This window comes from Camponotus vicinus, unplaced genomic scaffold (assembly GCF_025532165.1).
Source record: "Camponotus vicinus isolate PSW18456_S1 unplaced genomic scaffold, iyCamVici1.0 SCAF_2, whole genome shotgun sequence".
NCBI lineage: Eukaryota > Metazoa > Arthropoda > Insecta > Hymenoptera > Formicidae > Camponotus > Camponotus vicinus.
In genome coordinates, this window is record NW_028141956.1 from 10,222,600 (window position 1) to 10,239,915 (window position 17,316).

A 17,316-nucleotide genomic window follows, 5' to 3' on the forward strand; every position below is an offset into this window, starting at 1 on the left:
TCCGGCTTCTTATCCTTTTATCTTAATTCCCGAATATTGATTACTTTTTCTATTTCGATTTTTCTACCTAATTCTAGAATAATTTCGTAATAAATTAAATGTTTCCAAATCTTGACTGATTTGAATCTCCGCTTTCAGGTGTGGCCGGTACTCGAACAGGCAACAACATCGCCCAACGTCAACAGTCCGTCCCATCGGTGGCGCACAGGTTACCGTACTTCGTGCCGCCTTTGCCGGCCGCACAAGCCCCGCGGCTCGAGGAGAACCCGTACGAAAGCGTGCCGGTTCTAGGTCCATTGCATCGCTATTCTAGCCAGAACAGAAGTAGCAAGGAGCGCTCGTCCCGCAGCATCAAATCGTCCGGCAGCGACAAGTACAAGTACCTATCGTCGTCGCAGCAACCGCAGCAACAGTATGGCGGCGATTATTACGGCCTGCAGAGTCAGTCCGATGTCACGACGCCACTCTACACCCAGGTAGGCGGCGAGTATTCGGATACGTACTCGCAGCCGACCGATCGACTCTTCGGCGACGACAAGTACAGCCAGCCAGTGTATTACACTAACTCGACCCGGGACGCAGCGTGTGACCAAGTGACCACCACTGGCAGATTGTATCAGGGCCAACCTGACAGCAGCTTTGGCAGCGATAGTGGCTACAGTCATCACACCTCCGGCACCACCGGTACCAGCGGCACCCGCGGCAGTAACTCCCGGACAAATCATCGCAGGGACAAGCACCGAAACTCGCATCACTCGCATCATTCCGCGGACTACATTATGTCCTAATGGAGGACCGAGTGTATTTTCCTCGAAATGTACTCTTGTTGAGAAAAGAAAAAGAGAGAGAGAGACGATGAGAGACTGTAAAAGTCTTGTTTCTGCCACCAGTCACGATGGATTGACGAGCACGTTTAATGGAGAAAGCGGCTGATGCCGATTCGGCTGTGCTAAACTGCTGTATTTTGATACTTCGACGTCCACGGTTAAGAGTCAATAAGGATATTCTGATTACTACGGCTGGTCGAGTCGCGACGACCGTGATATATTCACATGATAGACTTGATTCGATAGTCGGAGCGAAGAAATTCGCGAGCAAGTGACGAGATTAGGACGACAGGAACGCAGTGATCTCTTAGTGATTTATACATGTAGCCGATACTATTGCAAGACTATCTAACAAATTTATTTGTAATCTAATGAGACTCAGGCTGCTACCAAAGGACGCTAACAATTACTTTTATCTTTTTAGTCTAATCGTTTGTAATTTATACGTAGAGAGAAATAATGCGTTAATCTGAACGAGTCGTTCTCGTCCTCGTCGTCGCCCGCAAATTGTGCGACTACCAATCACAAAGAAAAAGTACTGAAGTCACTTTAGACGATCAATCCTATTACCCTTTCAAGCGATCCGCAAACAATTTTGCAAATAAACAATCGCGCGAAATACTTGATTATTCGCCAAGTATTAAAATGTAACATTAATTTTCAAAATAAATATTTAAAATAATATGTATAAGTTGAAATAGTATTAATAGATGGTGAGGTAAAATAGCACCGCGAATCTGAAATATAAAATGTATCAAGAATGAAACTATGATTTTAAAACTATATTTTAAAAATCTGTGAGAGAAAATAATACAGGTTTTTAAGTCTGATGTGACATTTTTATAGAAAATTCACATATTATATTTTTAGGCTAAACACAAGATTGTTTAAATTAAATTGCACAGATTGCGGATCAAGTTAGTGCCGAGATGCTTCGTGGTCAAATTAACCGATCCACTGCCAGTCCTATCCTAAACGACCGGGCCTGTTTACCCGGCCGACAAGTTTCGTACAAACTTTGATACTACGAAACCTATAATTAGATTTCCGAGCCCCCCGTTCGAAGAAGCGGATCCGATCGCATGCACGGCAAGCGACATTAGACGGTACTATGCGATTATGCCGCGTTTCTAGTCCAATAATAATCACTCTTCGTACCAGCTTAGAAGGCCTCGTCTAAGCATCTATACACACGCAATAAAATTCTCGAGATATAATAATAAATGCACGCACGTGATAGAGTAACATTGAATCCTTGAAACATATTGTAATCTTTGAGGGAAGAAAGAACGATATATGCACGTTGGAATCTGATCAATCAGCACAAGCATTACACTCTCTGTTATTTTCGCGCGAGAAAATAGGAGATATCAAATTTAAAAAAAAAAAAATAAAATTTAGTTTCAATTATATACAATCAATGTATTGTATGGATACTATATAATAGGGAAATGTAGGCGATATTTCAAAATTGAAATCCGATTCCAAACAATACCTTGTACCTAAATAGAAAGTTTATTATTTCATCAAGTTTAGCAGAATAGAAATGATTAATAATTATTATAACAAATATATTCTTTTCCTAATCTTTCAAATTTCGAACTGAAGTATGTATTATTAATGATTTACCTGGCCAAGTAAGCTGGTGATAATAAATTGATTCAATCTCAATGTTTTTAAATGGAAAATTCTTTTTTCTACAAAAACATCATATATAACGTATAGCGTAATAAGTCGATGCGAGAATATTCATAAGAAACAATTCCCAAATGGATCTCATTTAGACTCCAACGTGCATGAAAGATGTCAAAGACCATAGTTGCCACGCATGACTAGCACATGACTAGTACACTATTACACATAAGCACGTATTTGCGCTTTTACAAAGATTTCAAGCGCCGCGCGAGTCTTTTATTTTTGTAATTTCTAAAAGCATTGCGTAGAACCATATAAAGGCTGCTGGATAAAGAGAAACAGAGAAAGAGAGAATAAAAAGCGCTGTAGGGAAACTTTATCTTTGAGAAAGTAAAAACGCTCTTTCTCATCTCGAAAAAGCTTTTCGATGAAGCTTGCTTCGCGTATGCATCTCGCGTCATCTGTTTTGACATCGAAAGCCATTGATGACTATAAAAATTCTCTTTTCGCAGTTCAATGCAGCTCTTTCTCGCAATGCGAATTGCTTTCTCGTGGAAGCAATTGCCGCGGTCAACTTCGCAGACGAAGTCGACATTGTTGTCGTTAATAACGTAACGGAAACCGTGTTATGGAAAATTCATGAACCGAAATCACGGCATGCAATTCTGTTTCGAACTGCCATTTTGGCAAACACCGGCTTTATTGCGGACAAAGACCCGCGTGCGAATGGCGCAAATTATTCGTGTGCATTATTAAGCATACTGTTATTGCGATCGGTTACGTTATTATGTATATGTATGTCGATATCAACGATCTTCGATCGGTAGTCGCACGGATTCGCGGGACGCTTTAATTGTTGCAAGCCGGCAACTTGTTCCTCAGTACTGTTACTTTGTCCCGCTGTAGAAAAGAAATGTCATAATTGGTTGAATATATAATTAATTTTGACAACATTGGACCATTAGATTACATCAATCTTTATATATAACTTTATGTAATATAATTTTAGATTCTCGTTTGTTATACCTCAGAAATATGTAGTTTTATGCAAAGAAGAAAATATCTAATAAATTATGGTGCACTAAACTAGTCGACGTTAGATTAAAAAAAAACTTTAAAAAATTATATAAAATGTAGAGATATTAATAGTTTTTATACAACGAAACAAAGTGACAGAAGCCAGGGGTGCAAAATTATTCGAATTTTCGATATATAGCGAGATAGAACAAGGCGACAAGAGAGTGAGAGGGAAAGTCGAGGGATACACAGGCGCATGTTAGTACGTCGTATAAATACCGCTATCACTTTATACATACCGCACGTGTAAGAAAGTAAACGGCGAGCCATGTAAATAGAAAGCCGGGAGGAAGAGTTCCACCCGTGTGTAGTATAGTTGTACTATAACTATATCGTTACCGAGATCTTTTTCCCGTGCGTGCAAGAACGAGAGAAAACAAAAATAAAATTTAATATATACATAAAAAAAACTATATATAAAGAGGAGGACAGAGAGAAAGAAAGAGACACAAAAAGAGATTATAAAAAAAATATGATAAAAATATAATTTTTAAATTATTTGTAACGGCAGGCGCGCGCGTCGCAATCACGATAAACGCGACAAAGATAGCGAAGGGAGGAGAATTCATTATATCTTTCCCCCCTTTTCAAAAGCGAGAGGATTGAAAGATGAGTCGAGCAGGACGAAGGTGAGAAGAAAAGTCTCTCACGGGAGTCCTCTCGCGAGCCTTCCTCTCGCTCCTCGAATTAGTGCACGCTCTCTTTTTAGACGCGCCTAGACGCGAATACCTCAACATAAAGAAATAATCACTCTGTTGTAAATATAATTTTATATGTACGAGCGTCGGGAGAGATTAGGGTAGTTTGCGCGATCGACACAGCGGGGCCGGTGCAAAATATTAAAAAATTGCGAGGCTCAAAATAGCACTATCATGAAAAGAATAGATTTACAATTGTCGCTCGATGCAATTCCTACTTAATCTCGTTATCAAGTTAAATAAACACAATTAAATGTTGAGAAAATTTTAAGAAAACAATTGTATTATACCAAACCGTGCAACTAATTAAAATTTTCATGATAGAAATTAAAATCTCTAGTATTTTCATTAATTATTCATCAATAATTTCATCACTAACATGTATATATATTTGATGAAATCCAAATTACCTAAAAATTACACATAAAATAAGAGCATCATTGGAAATATCTTAATCAGAGTGCCGGCCCTGTGGTGCAGTCCCCAAAAATAATATCCCGTTAATGCTAATAATAATTCACTCGTGTGAATCGAAATCAAGCGAGGCAACAATCGCTTATGTTTTTATATGAGAAAATCGATTTGCGCAAGTTCAGATTGCACGACAAAGAAATTTGTTAATCGCGCAACATTACCAGTAAAGTTATGCTAATGTAACGCTCTCGAAAGTCATGCTGTCGATTATTCGCTTAAATTATTCTAAATATAGCAATAACGTAGAATTCTCGCTCCTTCAAATTTATTATATTTATTATATATTTTTTATCATTACATCTTACATTTGAATTGCGCAAGTAAAATGAGACTGCGCTTCATTTTTATTAGTCTGAGGATTATCAGTTTATCGCTGATTATTTTCTTACAATGTTTCATGCTCTTAGCAAATTATAGATTTTGTAAATGAGTTAAATTAATCAGGAAAGCATAAAATAGTTGAATAATTCTGTACTAATTTAATTAGTAAAGAAACGTTGTTTCTTTCGTCAACTTTCTTGCGACAAACTGCGAGCAACTTATCAGTAAAATATTATTTAATTTACTATTTAATTAATGAGTTAAGACGATGACGAATCGTACTGAAACGACTTCGTAAATTGCATTTGGAATTCTTCGAACATGTTAGATTATTTTCACGCGCACCAGGAGCGAAATTTCTAATTGGCTAATTAGCTCAATTCCTGAAATTAAGCTAAGGCAGCTCTCACCATTCCTCAGGAAGTATATTCTAGCCGAATAAAAAAAGTTATAATTGCGAGAGCATGACTGGCTAGAGCGCGAGAGTGAAAAGTGAAAAGAAAAGAATAGATAAGTACAGTGTGTACTTATCACGACGAGAGTCATCAAAAAGAAACACTGCATACAATCAAAGAATGCGCATAACGCGAAAATGTAAGGCGATACGGAGATCGAGAAAGATTCGAAGGGAAATCCTAGAACGAGAGAGAGAGAAAGAGAAAAAAATAAAAATTGAGGAAACGCGAGAGGCAGAATTACACGCTTTCGTATCTTATTACGTCCATGTTGATCGAATGTTTCGCAATGTTGTTTTATTTTATTCTTGTGCATAGCTTGTATGATATGTCTGCAGAAAGTTTAAGTTATTATTGTTTTTATTTAAGCGAACGGAAAAGTTTCGATCGAATGCGGATCTTCGTTACAAAGACCGCGATTAATTGTTGCATATCGAGTGTAGTGAGTGAGTGAGGGAAATGTGCGCGAGACCATGAATGATCCAAAAGCATCGTATATTGAAAAAAAATAAGCCGAAAAAAGAAAATATACATGTATTATTCATTTTATATATGTATATATATTCTGTAATTATACATAGATTATTCATTGATTTATCCATTTGATTTGCACACACTTGAATGCGAAACAACATAAAATATCTCGAACCTTGAATTTCTTGAAATGATATTCACCCAAAAATGGTCGAAAGAAAAAATCTTATCTATTTAATATATTAATCTATTTAATATTACAAGTCTTATCTATTTGCGATCCATTCAAATTTCAAAAACATATAAAATTGTAGACAATGTACAATTTACTTGAAAATTTTTTACGCCACGAAATTAAATGTATTTTATAAATTTGTTTATGAAATTAATTTATATAAAAATTTACACGCGAACACTGCTGGATCATTGCATGGGAAATTTGTGCTCCGAAATGTTTCATTTTTGTAAAATCGTTGTCTTTCGTTCACTGTCTCGACACTTTTTATTGTTCCCTTGTATTATGTGTGCAAGGATACCTAGCTCTTGCAGAGCAGAAACATAAGTGAGAGAAAATTGGAAAGAAAGAGAGAGGGAGAGAAAGAGAAAAGAAAAAAAGAGAAATAAAAAAGATAATGTACGAACGAAAGTTATAGAGGTAGAGAGAACGTTTCCTTATACCTTTCAAACGCGTATACGAATCGCGAAGTTATTATTATTATTTATTATTGCGTTCTGAGGGGATGGAAGGCACACTTTTCGCCACCACCCCTTCTCTGCATACTTCGGTACCGCTATTTCTTAGCGGCGGTTTTAGCGCTATAGGCAGAACAGAGGACACAATAACATAGGCACTAGAGTATCTCCTAGAAAGGAGGTAACAAGTAGCATCTCTTGAAAGTTAGCTCGCACGGGCGTTTCGCTCTTCCGTCACGCTGAAGATGCTCAAAATTGATGCTTTAAATCATGTTTTAACGCACATTTAACGCTAAAGCCGGCTGCCAAACTTTATCTCGCATTAAGTTTTTTATCTATCGAAGCGGCCTTCAATTTGGAAAAATAAAACACGCAGAATCATACAATTACATTCAGCGCTAAATATGGCTATAAAAAGTCTTTCGTCTCTCGCCTTCTTATCTTATCCAAACTAAATAGCGCATAATATCACTAAATGTAATTGTGTAACTCTCTCATCTCTTATTAATGTATTAAATGTCATCTTCATTTTTTAAATCAATTGAAATCCAACTCATTACCGTCTATCAATTACATAACGATTGATGTCTAGATTGAGGATTATCCTTGTCTCATTGAAAGCGCTAAATGTGCGATTTGCAAGCGTTTTATCTGGTTTTGCTCCGATGTTTTGCGGATGAAATCTGCTTAGTCTGATCTAACTTCATCAACGATTCAACTCGAATCACTAGTCGGGGGTTAGCGCGAGCAACTTGCTCAACGCGAGACCCTATCGGTGAAGTTTGCTCGAACTACGATAACTTAATCTACATCAATGCCCGAGTATCGATACCATTAAGTTCGCTGTTGCATCGAAGATTGATCGAAGGTCGATCGACTGCGAGGAGGATTCTCAAAGAGGAGAATCCTCGCGGAAGATCGGCCAGAATCGTCGACGTAGACGGAAGAGCGCGGCACCAGCTCGCAGAACAGGGTAACTAGTTCTAACATCTATCTCTTACGTCTCAGCTAAGGAACAAGAAAAAGCTCTGTCACACTCGTTCACGTCACGGTATCACGACATCACGGCCCGGCATTGTTAATCACGAAATGTCGGCGGCTCCGAGACGGCAATCTCGAGACACTATCACACACCTTCGTACTAATAAACGATTTACTATTCGATTTCACTGCGACGTCTATCATTATTTTCACCCGATCATATTGCGAAGAGTTCATATCCTATCAAGAAATTCAAAATTGATTCCTTATTTATTTCAACTATAATTATTCTTTCTATTTAACAAATAAAAATTGCATGCCGCCGATAAATATATCTTTCGTGGTATATGTGGATATTTAAAAAATGCTATTCAATCATCCATTAATCATTATATGTATATTATTAATCTTTTATGAGAATTATAACTTTTTATATTATTTTTTCAAGTATTGAAGAAATCATATTGAAGAGATTATTCATTTCATAAAATCGCAAAAGATTCATCAAATTGCAAAGTATATTACAAAAAATAAATATGAATTAAATATAGAAAAATACAAGCGAGTAATATATCTTATACATAATTATATTATGATATTTTTAAACTTTTTATTCGCAAAAATATATATTAGAGATGTCGAAATTTCGAAAATCTAATAATATTAATTTTTTACATATTATAAAGTATTTGAATTACGATATAAATGTGTTTATATATTTAAAAGCATGTTACTATATTAAGTATGATAAAAATTAATGAAATTAAAACGTGTTTGTGAGCAAAAACGGAAAAAAGATATAAAACATATCAACTGAAAAATATGAAGAAACTAAATAGACAAAAGGCAAGAAGAGAAGACAAATCAAGAATAAATTAAGCAAAACATTTAAAAATGCATCAAGAAATATGTTACAATGACAATTGATTTCTTGATATTTTTTAGAGAGCCTTAACTAAAGGTCTCTTTAATATTTCTATCTCAGTTTTGATAATATATTATAAAATCATCTCATAAAAATCATTAAAAGCCACTTTCCTTTTCTGATATATTCATATATGTATAAGTATTTTAAATATACAATATTTTTTTATTTAAGCATTATATATATTATACACACATTAATGTAAAAAATGACATACTGAAGAGAGAAAGATACGAGATCGATTAATGCTTCATGAGTAAAAAATGACAAATTACGTAGATTATATATTACTCACTCCACTTGTCGTTGTTGCAGCATCTCCTTAATTCATTCCTCTTTCAATTTTTCCGCTGGGCCTCCATGACACTCTCCTCGCACACGATTAATTCGCGAAAACAATCGCGCGTACATTAATTACTGACTGCACTTTACACAGCACTTCTCTGCATATTAATTGCATGCGATGCGTGTTTTATCACAATACGGCGAAGGAATAACGCGAAAGCTACGCGTTTTACGAAGCTACGATCCGTTCGGTCTGTACGCGCGCTGCGATGACAGATCTCGCATGACGTCACGAACGGAATTCGAAAAGCGCGCGGCCAATTTTGCGCCGATACGTCAATGTTGCTACACCTGTTGCTCCTGCCCTGCACTTTCGTGCATTTTTTCATACACTTCAAATAGAAAATAATATATATTCGCGTTTTAATTACTTCGCTTTATAAATGATATAAATGAATTAATATTAAAAAATAAATATTCTGTAGAATATTTATAAATATGAAATATATATTGAGAAAAATAGTATATAACCATTTGGTTCCGACTGTTCGTGTGAGAGATTTATGAATTGGATATATGTATATATTTAGATGGAATAAATCTCACGAGATATGCATCTTCACAAGTCACTGATGCATTTTTAAGATACGCGAACGATGAATGTCAAGTCACCGTAATGGATGTTGTGGATATTATTTATTAATGAAACGCGTCGCGTTATTTATCTCAATACCGTATTCGTTCTGTTTCCATCGCCATGATGTTTCATCTTGAATAGAGCTGCCAATTTCATATCGATAATCACGATCGAAATTCATATCGCATGCATTTCAAACGCGTAAATCCAGCGTGACGTGTATTATTAATGAATTACGATGAAACGAATGTGTCGATGCGAGATAAACTTGAACCAAGTATTATAAAGAAAAAAAAGAAATATCGGTTATAAATATCACAATAGAATAATTTAATCCCCCCTTTTTGCTTTAATTTCTATTTTACAAGTGAATAAATCACTGATAAAATAATGGATAGATTTCATACGCTTACGAGTCGAATCACGTGAATTAATTAATTGCAGCCAATTAATCGCAGTAGTGATTATTCATGCGGCGATGACTATCCCAATAAACATATCGGATTTAATAAAAAAACTATCGACACGAATCCGATAATATTCTTGCTTGCGCGCAGATTACTATTACAAAATTATTATTCTCGCCATGCGCGAATGTACGGTCATTTGTACGCGAATATCCGATAGCAAATTTACGTGTTATCACCCAATTGTGTATACCGCTGTAAACTCGTATACCGAATGTGCCCGATTTAATCATGTAATTGCGAGAGCGCTCTTAAATCGTCGTCATTACATCGTGTGCGTGTCATTCGCGAACGCGTGCAAATATGAAATCCTATTGTTTGATCGGTCAATAAAATGCACGTACACTGGATTGCGTGGCCCTCTCCCTCTGTATATCGTTAATAATTAAATACGACAATGAGAGCGCAATGTTGTTTTAATCCTCTCATTACATTCGCGAGAACAGTAATCACCATCGGTCGTGGTCATTTATTGCGAGCCAAGTCAATTACGAGAGAGAGAGAGAGAGAGGGAACGAGAGAAAGAGAGAGAGATTATCAAATTTTCAAACGGTGTGAAATGGAAATAATGATATTTCCAGCTGTATCGGCTTTTCAGGCGACAATGAATGCAAATCCAGTAAATCAAGAGGATCAAAAAATATTGGAAGGGTGCACAAAAGGTTTAGCGGATTTCAAATTAACGTTGCTTCGAATTACGGTATTATATTGCTATTGATCGCATCTCAAGCTCAACCGTTTATGTATGTGTGTGTATAAATAATAATAATAATAATAAAAATAATAATAATAATAATAATAACAATAATAATAATATTAACAATAATAATAATGATAATAATAATAATGATAATAATTATAATAGTAATAATAATAATAGAGCTTACTCCCGTAATATATGCAACAAAATATTTTCAAATATCCATTGTATGTACATACAAGAAAAAAAATAAAAGACAATCAATGTAAAATTGTCTTAAAATTGAAATTTATTTTCACGTAAAGCAAGAAAAAGATATAATAGAAAAATAGAGATGTAATGTTTGAAAATTTTTTTCTCTATAAGCTTATAAATAATGACAAATAATAGAAGAAAAAAAAATATAGAGAATCTTTTTATCTGTTCTAAATTATCTTAAAAATTGTTTATTAGTTTATAATCTCGATTATCTTAAATCCTTATTAATCAAAAATTACGCAATTACTTTGCAAAAAAATATATTTTCCAAAAGCCTTTCAAAAAGAGAAAGAGAGAAATCTTTTTAAATTTACGCGCTTGTTCCCAGTCTAGGCAACTTTATAAATGATCATATCCCATTCACGAAGGGAAAGATGTAATGTAATATTTGGTCACACTTCATATCTGCTGATGTCTAGCGTCCCGTGGCATCTCATGTTGTTAAAGCCATAGACTCTCAGTATCCCTTGGAAAACTGTCAAAGGTGATTGTAAATGCTGATGAAACAAACAGAAAGAAGTGTCAAACATTGTTGGTGCGTCAAGTATTTGCAACATCTGTTTCCTGAAACTGACACTAGTCAACGCGTTTGACCAAAGTCGCGCAAGGAACGAATTTCCGGACCGCTCGACGTGTCATCACATTGATCGCGTGCCGGACACGTGGTCGTCGTCTTCGTCGGCATGGAACCCAAGAACCCGACGATGTTGGAATCCTCCGGCGAGGATGCCATGCTAATCGAGACTGTGAAGAGGATAGTGACGCAGCGGGAACGCAACGAGTCGGAGACCGAAGACGACTTCTTCCTGGTGTCGCAGGACCAGGGCGAGCGATACTCCGGGGAGAACGTCGAGGAAACGACACTCCACAAGCACGAGACGAAGGAAATCCTCGCGTGGGTTCACTTCTGCAGGACATGCGCCAATACGTGCGATAATCTAATACCCATCTTCGAGGGCGAAGGAACGGAACACGATTTGCCTAGTAAAATACTCAAATACTTGCCGATACACGTGTGTACAGTACTTGATTGCCAAAGTGCAATTTTTAAGCATCGAGTATCTTGGTGATGGTACATTATTCAATCATTATTTACTTCACAGATATCCGAAAGTGATACGTTGCCATTGAAACTGTGTCATCACTGTGCTGGGACATTGTTGGCCTGGCATGAATTAAGCGAGGGATGTCTAAGTGCGGAGAAGAAGCTACTGAAAATGCAAGAAACGCTAGAAAATAAACAACAGGTAAAGTAATACATTATTTTAAAAAGTGTTTAAAATTTTAGAAAATTATAATAGTATATTTTTACTGCAATCTAAGATGTAACGTAAAACAAGATAAAAGAAGATATAAAATAAAATAAAAATTATTATGGCATCTATGTTTTCTGATTATATTTTCTTATAACTCTCGAGCATGTAAACTGCATGCTTCTCTCTTTCATTTTTTTTTGCACATTAATAATATATTAATTATATATTTTTTAACTTTCCAGTATTATCCTGCATCTTTGGATAATTTGGAGGTTTCCACATTAGTTACAACAATAACTCCGACTACTGTATCAAACACGACAAACTCGCAAGTAAATATAATAAAACAGTATAATACTATAAAAAAAAATTTCTTTGTAGTATATTGCGCAAATATTTAATAAGATCTTTTTATTGCAGCCTGATCAGCAAATTGGCGCGAAAAATGGAGAACATGGCATAGAAGAAATTAATAAATCTAACAGGTAATGATTTCACATATTCCCATAATTTATTAGCTGCATATGAAAAGGAGAACAAAGTTTCTTTCTTACTGTTTGCTCGTTTATGTGAATCTAATTTTGCTTATAATCGCCACAACCATACTTATAGTGTGGCTAATAGAATAAATGAATAAAAATATATAAATGTCATTGCTTATTAAATGTTTTCTGTACGTCTTACGAAAAGATGGAAATATGATCGATCTGACTGAATACATACAATCGTAACGCATTGTAACCGATGACTCAATCATTTAAAAGAAAAAAAAAAGAGATAAAAGAACGATTTGCCGGCGTTGGGCACACCAAGAAAATTTTTACGACATCTTAATGAAAGATTCAGAATAGAGAGAAAAAGATAATGTACCGAAACGCCCAGAGGTTGGCTTTAAAAATTATACCCAGAAAAACAAGCGCCGAAATATAACCAGCTCAAAACGGCAATCGTCCGCCGCAAGTACGAAATCTGGAGTCAAGTTTCGGCTATTTTGCAGGTCATGCGGCGTCCGGACACCGTTTAAAGTGTCCCCGGACACGCAGAATGCATTTTGGAAGCCATACAGAAAACGATGCCAACCGAAAATGCGCAACCTGAAAAAGACTGAGAATGCGACGACCGAGGACAGCGATCCGATTTGGGTCGCCGTAATGGACACGACGCACAATCAACCTCCCGCCATGTCCGAACAACTGGAGAACGATCCCTTGAGATCGACGAAAGGTGACGAGATGAAGAAAAAGCATATCCCCACACAAAACTCTATAAGAGATTTTAATAGGAAGAACGAGCCTCATCGAACGATGGCGCGTGAGAAGGAGAAAATCCAGATAGATCAAATTCCAGACGATGAACTGGTGCGTTCCCTCGATAACGAAATGGATAAGGATCCGTACAAAACCAGCAAAGCAGCACATAAAGAAGAATCTTTTCTGTGTGCCGAGTGTGGCAAGTGCTTCAGATTGAAGGATTCATATCTGCGTCACATGAGGATCCATAAGGACGAGCGACCATTCACTTGTCACGTATGCGGCAAGCAGTTTCGCGATTCCGGCGGACTCACCAGGCACTTGAAGGACGTGCACGCGAAGCTGAAGAACTTTATGTGCGATTTGTGTGGCAAATCGTTCGCATCCAAGGCTACGCGAGAGGATCATCGGCGCACTCATACCGGCGAACGGCCGTATGTCTGCGACTCGTGTGGCAAGACTTTCAAATCCAAGGCGTCCCTCTATATTCACAGCAAACTTCATACCAACGAGTTCCCGCACGCGTGCTCGTATTGTAGCAAACGATTCCGTCGACGGCAGGAAGTACTGGCTCATATAACTACGCATACCGGCGAAAAGAACCACGCGTGTGACGTATGCGCGAAGAAATTCCGTGTCAAATCCGAACTTGCGCGACACAAGCTCATCCATTCCGAGAGCAAGCCGTTTGTCTGCATCAAGTGCGGTCTCGCCTTTCGACAAAAGCGCTATCTGAACAATCACATTAAGAGCCGGCACAACGAATCTTTGCGAGCATCTTAACGATAAAAGATGCGATCGCTTAGTGATAACTGCGTGCGCTGGACGCAATGTTCCTTCTTTTTCTTTATCTCCCTCTCCTTCTATATGGTTCTTCATTATACCTAGAAGGAAACTGATTCAAACCTGCCGCCTTTGTTGTTTTTCCAGGTGTGAGCCAGCAACGGAAAAATCTTTCGTGACATGCCGCTCCTCTCGTAGCGCTGCTCTGCGGACAAATAATGTTATAATAAAGTACAAAAACAATCCAGCGAGAAGTTCGACATTGATTGCAGAGAATACTAAAGAAATCTCTGAAAGGGAAACACGCGATTTGCTGGATAACTACAATATTGTAAGATATGAAAAAACGGATTCAAACTCCTTAAAGTATCAATCAATACTTCTACAATCAACGAGTAAATCTGTAAAAAAGGACTACATTTGTGATAGCTGTCAACGCGTCTTCAAACGAAAATATCATCTCATACGTCATATGATGATTTGTAATAAGACCAACGTAGAAGATTCATCAGAAATTAAAGTGACAAAAGATAAGAGGGAAACAAATCATAATTTGAATTGGAATTTCAATCATCTGATGGAAGACATCAAGAACAATGATGAAGATCAATATCATGTTCCATCAACAAAATCTTCGAAAAAACGATCCGAAACTTATTCCTGTGAATACTGCAAACATACTACAAAAAAAAGAAAGCTATTGAACGCCCATATAAGAGAGATGCATCCCGAATTCACCAAGAGAAACCGAAAGTCATTCGTAGCCACAGATACGGTACTGCGCGCCCGAATGGAACACGATGGTAAGATGTATTATCATTGTAACGAATGTGGAAAGAATTTGAATTCGCCATACACCTTCTACTGGCATTTACGCATTCACACGGGCGAGCGGTTGTTCACCTGCCACTTGTGTGGCAAGCGATTTCGCGTAAATCAGGGCCTGGCCCGACACTTAAAGGAGACCCACGCCGGCATCAAGAAAGTATCGTGCGACCTGTGTGGCCGCATGTTTTCAACACGGCGCAATGTCGAAGATCACAGACGCATTCATACTGGCGAGCGACCATACGTTTGCAACGTGTGCGGTAAAACGTTCAAGCAGAAAGCCTCTCTATTCGTGCACAATCGTACGCACTCGGACGTGTTCCCGTTCAAGTGCAGCTATTGTGGGCAAACCTTTCGCACACGATCGCCGCTGATGGTGCATATTACCAAGCATACCGGCGAAAAGCCGCACGCCTGTGACGTGTGCGGCCGTTGTTTCCGAATCAAGTATGAATTGAAGCGACATCGTCTGATCCATTCTGACGAGAAACCTTGGCATTGTACCGATTGCAATCTCTCATTCCGACAAAAACGTTACTTAGTTAATCATAAGAGACTCAATCATGAACCGCCACGCTGTTTGGACGCCGTGAAGTAACAAGTGACTCTCTTTTCAGATGGACGTGTCAAGTATCGAATGAGGAAGCGAGATATATTGGAGACAATTCGCAAAGGAACTACGAATTCAATACGGAAATATTATCGATTAATATAGAGAAGGTTCAACCAACAATATCCAGCAAAGAATATCTGTCATTGACTCATTTTGACGATCTCAAGATTAAAATATTAGAATCACAAAACGATCATTTGGCTGATTCCCACCTGGATAACTCTGAAAAAAGACAGAAACTTCAAGAGAACAGCACGATGGATTCTCGAGATAATATGGGACAATGCGAACAAATATCGGAACACAAATATGCGAAATTAACTCGCTCGAAGATCACAAAGAACAATTGCACTTCCTACAAATGTAAAGAATGCGGAAAAATACTCTCCACCTCGTATAATTTGCTGATCCACTGCAACATTCACACAGGTGCACGACCCTACAACTGTTCTATCTGCGACAAGAGCTTTCGATCGGCGTCCAACATGAGGAGACACATGCGTGAGGTCCACGACGGCGTCAAGAAATTTGTTTGTGATGTATGCGGCCGTTGTTTTGCCTCGAGAGCATCGAGGGACGAGCATAGACGCACCCATACCGGCGAAAGACCTCACACGTGCGAGATCTGCGGCAAATCCTTTAAACAGAAGGCATCCCTGCACGTGCATCGGCTTTATCATTCTCAAGTTTTACCGCATCATTGTGACCTGTGCGACCGCGGTTTCCGAAGAAAGCAAGAATTAGACAAACATGTGTCCTGGCATTCCGATCAAAAGCCCTATACCTGCACTATTTGTAACGAGCGGTTCCGCAATAAGAGTTGCGTCGTTCGTCATCAACGTATTCATACCGATCAATGGTCACATATTTGTACGATTTGCAGTGCCAGATTCACTCAACAACGCTATCTAAAGAAACACTGCGAACGTTTTCATAAAATCGTACATACATAAACATAAACAGGATTTATTGTTTGTTTATGGATATGTCCGGATGAGATATAGAACACTGTACAAAATAATTCTTAAACTCATTGTTATAGACTCTGTGTATCTCGTACACGCTGTCATTCTAATTAAAGTAAAATTAATCGGAATCACAAAATAAATTAATACGGTTGTATCTTTTAACAACATAAATCTATGCGAATTCCTGACTAGGAAGAATTATAAACATTCAATTGAATAAAATCTTAAATGAAGAAAGAAAGTGGAAAAGAAGATCAGGAACAAGACTCTTAAAGGAAAAGCAATACTTAGGTATTATACAAGTGTCTTTTAAAAAGAAATTTGATAAACTTTTGTAAAAAGAAACATTATATAAAGAAATGTCAATAGAACCGCAAAGATGTCAGTAAATCAAGCAATGAGTCCTTCCGAAAAATCGTTCGTTTGCTACAAATGTCACATAGAATATACACAACAAGCAGATTTGGACTATCACCTTTTAATCGATCATAACAATTTAAATTTTTGCAATCGCTGTAATTTAATCTTTTTCGATCGGAGAAAACTTAAGAGACACAATCGAAAGCAGCATAATATAAAACACTCGTGTATATTTTGTTGTAAGGCTTATGAGGGATTAATGTATCGAAGGAAAGTGCACGATAAAACACAGTATCAATGTATATACTGTCACAAAGCTTTCCGTACATCAAAGAAACTATATAATCATCT

General features: G+C 37.2%; 2 protein-coding genes and 1 pseudogene across 7 annotated transcripts in view; all 3 read left to right on the forward strand.

Annotated features, from left to right (window-relative positions):
* Positions 1 to 7,823, forward strand: part of Pxb (putative Hedgehog signaling attenuator pxb) — a 377,459-nt gene extending 369,636 nt beyond the window's left edge. For all 3 annotated transcript variants that reach the window (XM_083089605.1, XM_083089604.1, XM_083089603.1), the window contains one exon: positions 139 to 7,823. In XM_083089605.1, coding sequence (XP_082945731.1) covers positions 139 to 788 — 650 coding nt within the window. In that variant the 3' untranslated portion in view covers positions 789 to 7,823. The remainder of the gene's footprint in view (positions 1 to 138) is intronic.
* A 3,482-nt stretch (positions 7,824 to 11,305) lies between these two features.
* Positions 11,306 to 16,976, forward strand: LOC145966589 (uncharacterized). Of its 4 annotated transcripts, none has more exons than XM_083090789.1 (5): positions 11,306 to 11,920; positions 12,011 to 12,154; positions 12,406 to 12,495; positions 12,569 to 12,648; positions 15,642 to 16,976. In XM_083090789.1, exons 1-5 carry the CDS (start codon positions 11,591 to 11,593, stop codon positions 16,588 to 16,590), a joined length of 1,593 nt encoding a protein of 530 aa, XP_082946915.1. In that variant the 5' UTR covers positions 11,306 to 11,590; the 3' UTR covers positions 16,591 to 16,976. The 4 variants fall into 4 exon arrangements, with proteins under 4 accessions (XP_082946915.1, XP_082946916.1, XP_082946913.1 ...); XM_083090790.1 differs by having other exon boundaries at positions 12,584 to 12,648; XM_083090787.1 differs by lacking the exon at positions 15,642 to 16,976 and adding an exon at positions 13,161 to 14,196.
* LOC145966590 (uncharacterized) lies at positions 14,244 to 15,646 on the forward strand (annotated as a pseudogene).
* Positions 16,977 to 17,316: the final 340 nt, after the last annotated feature.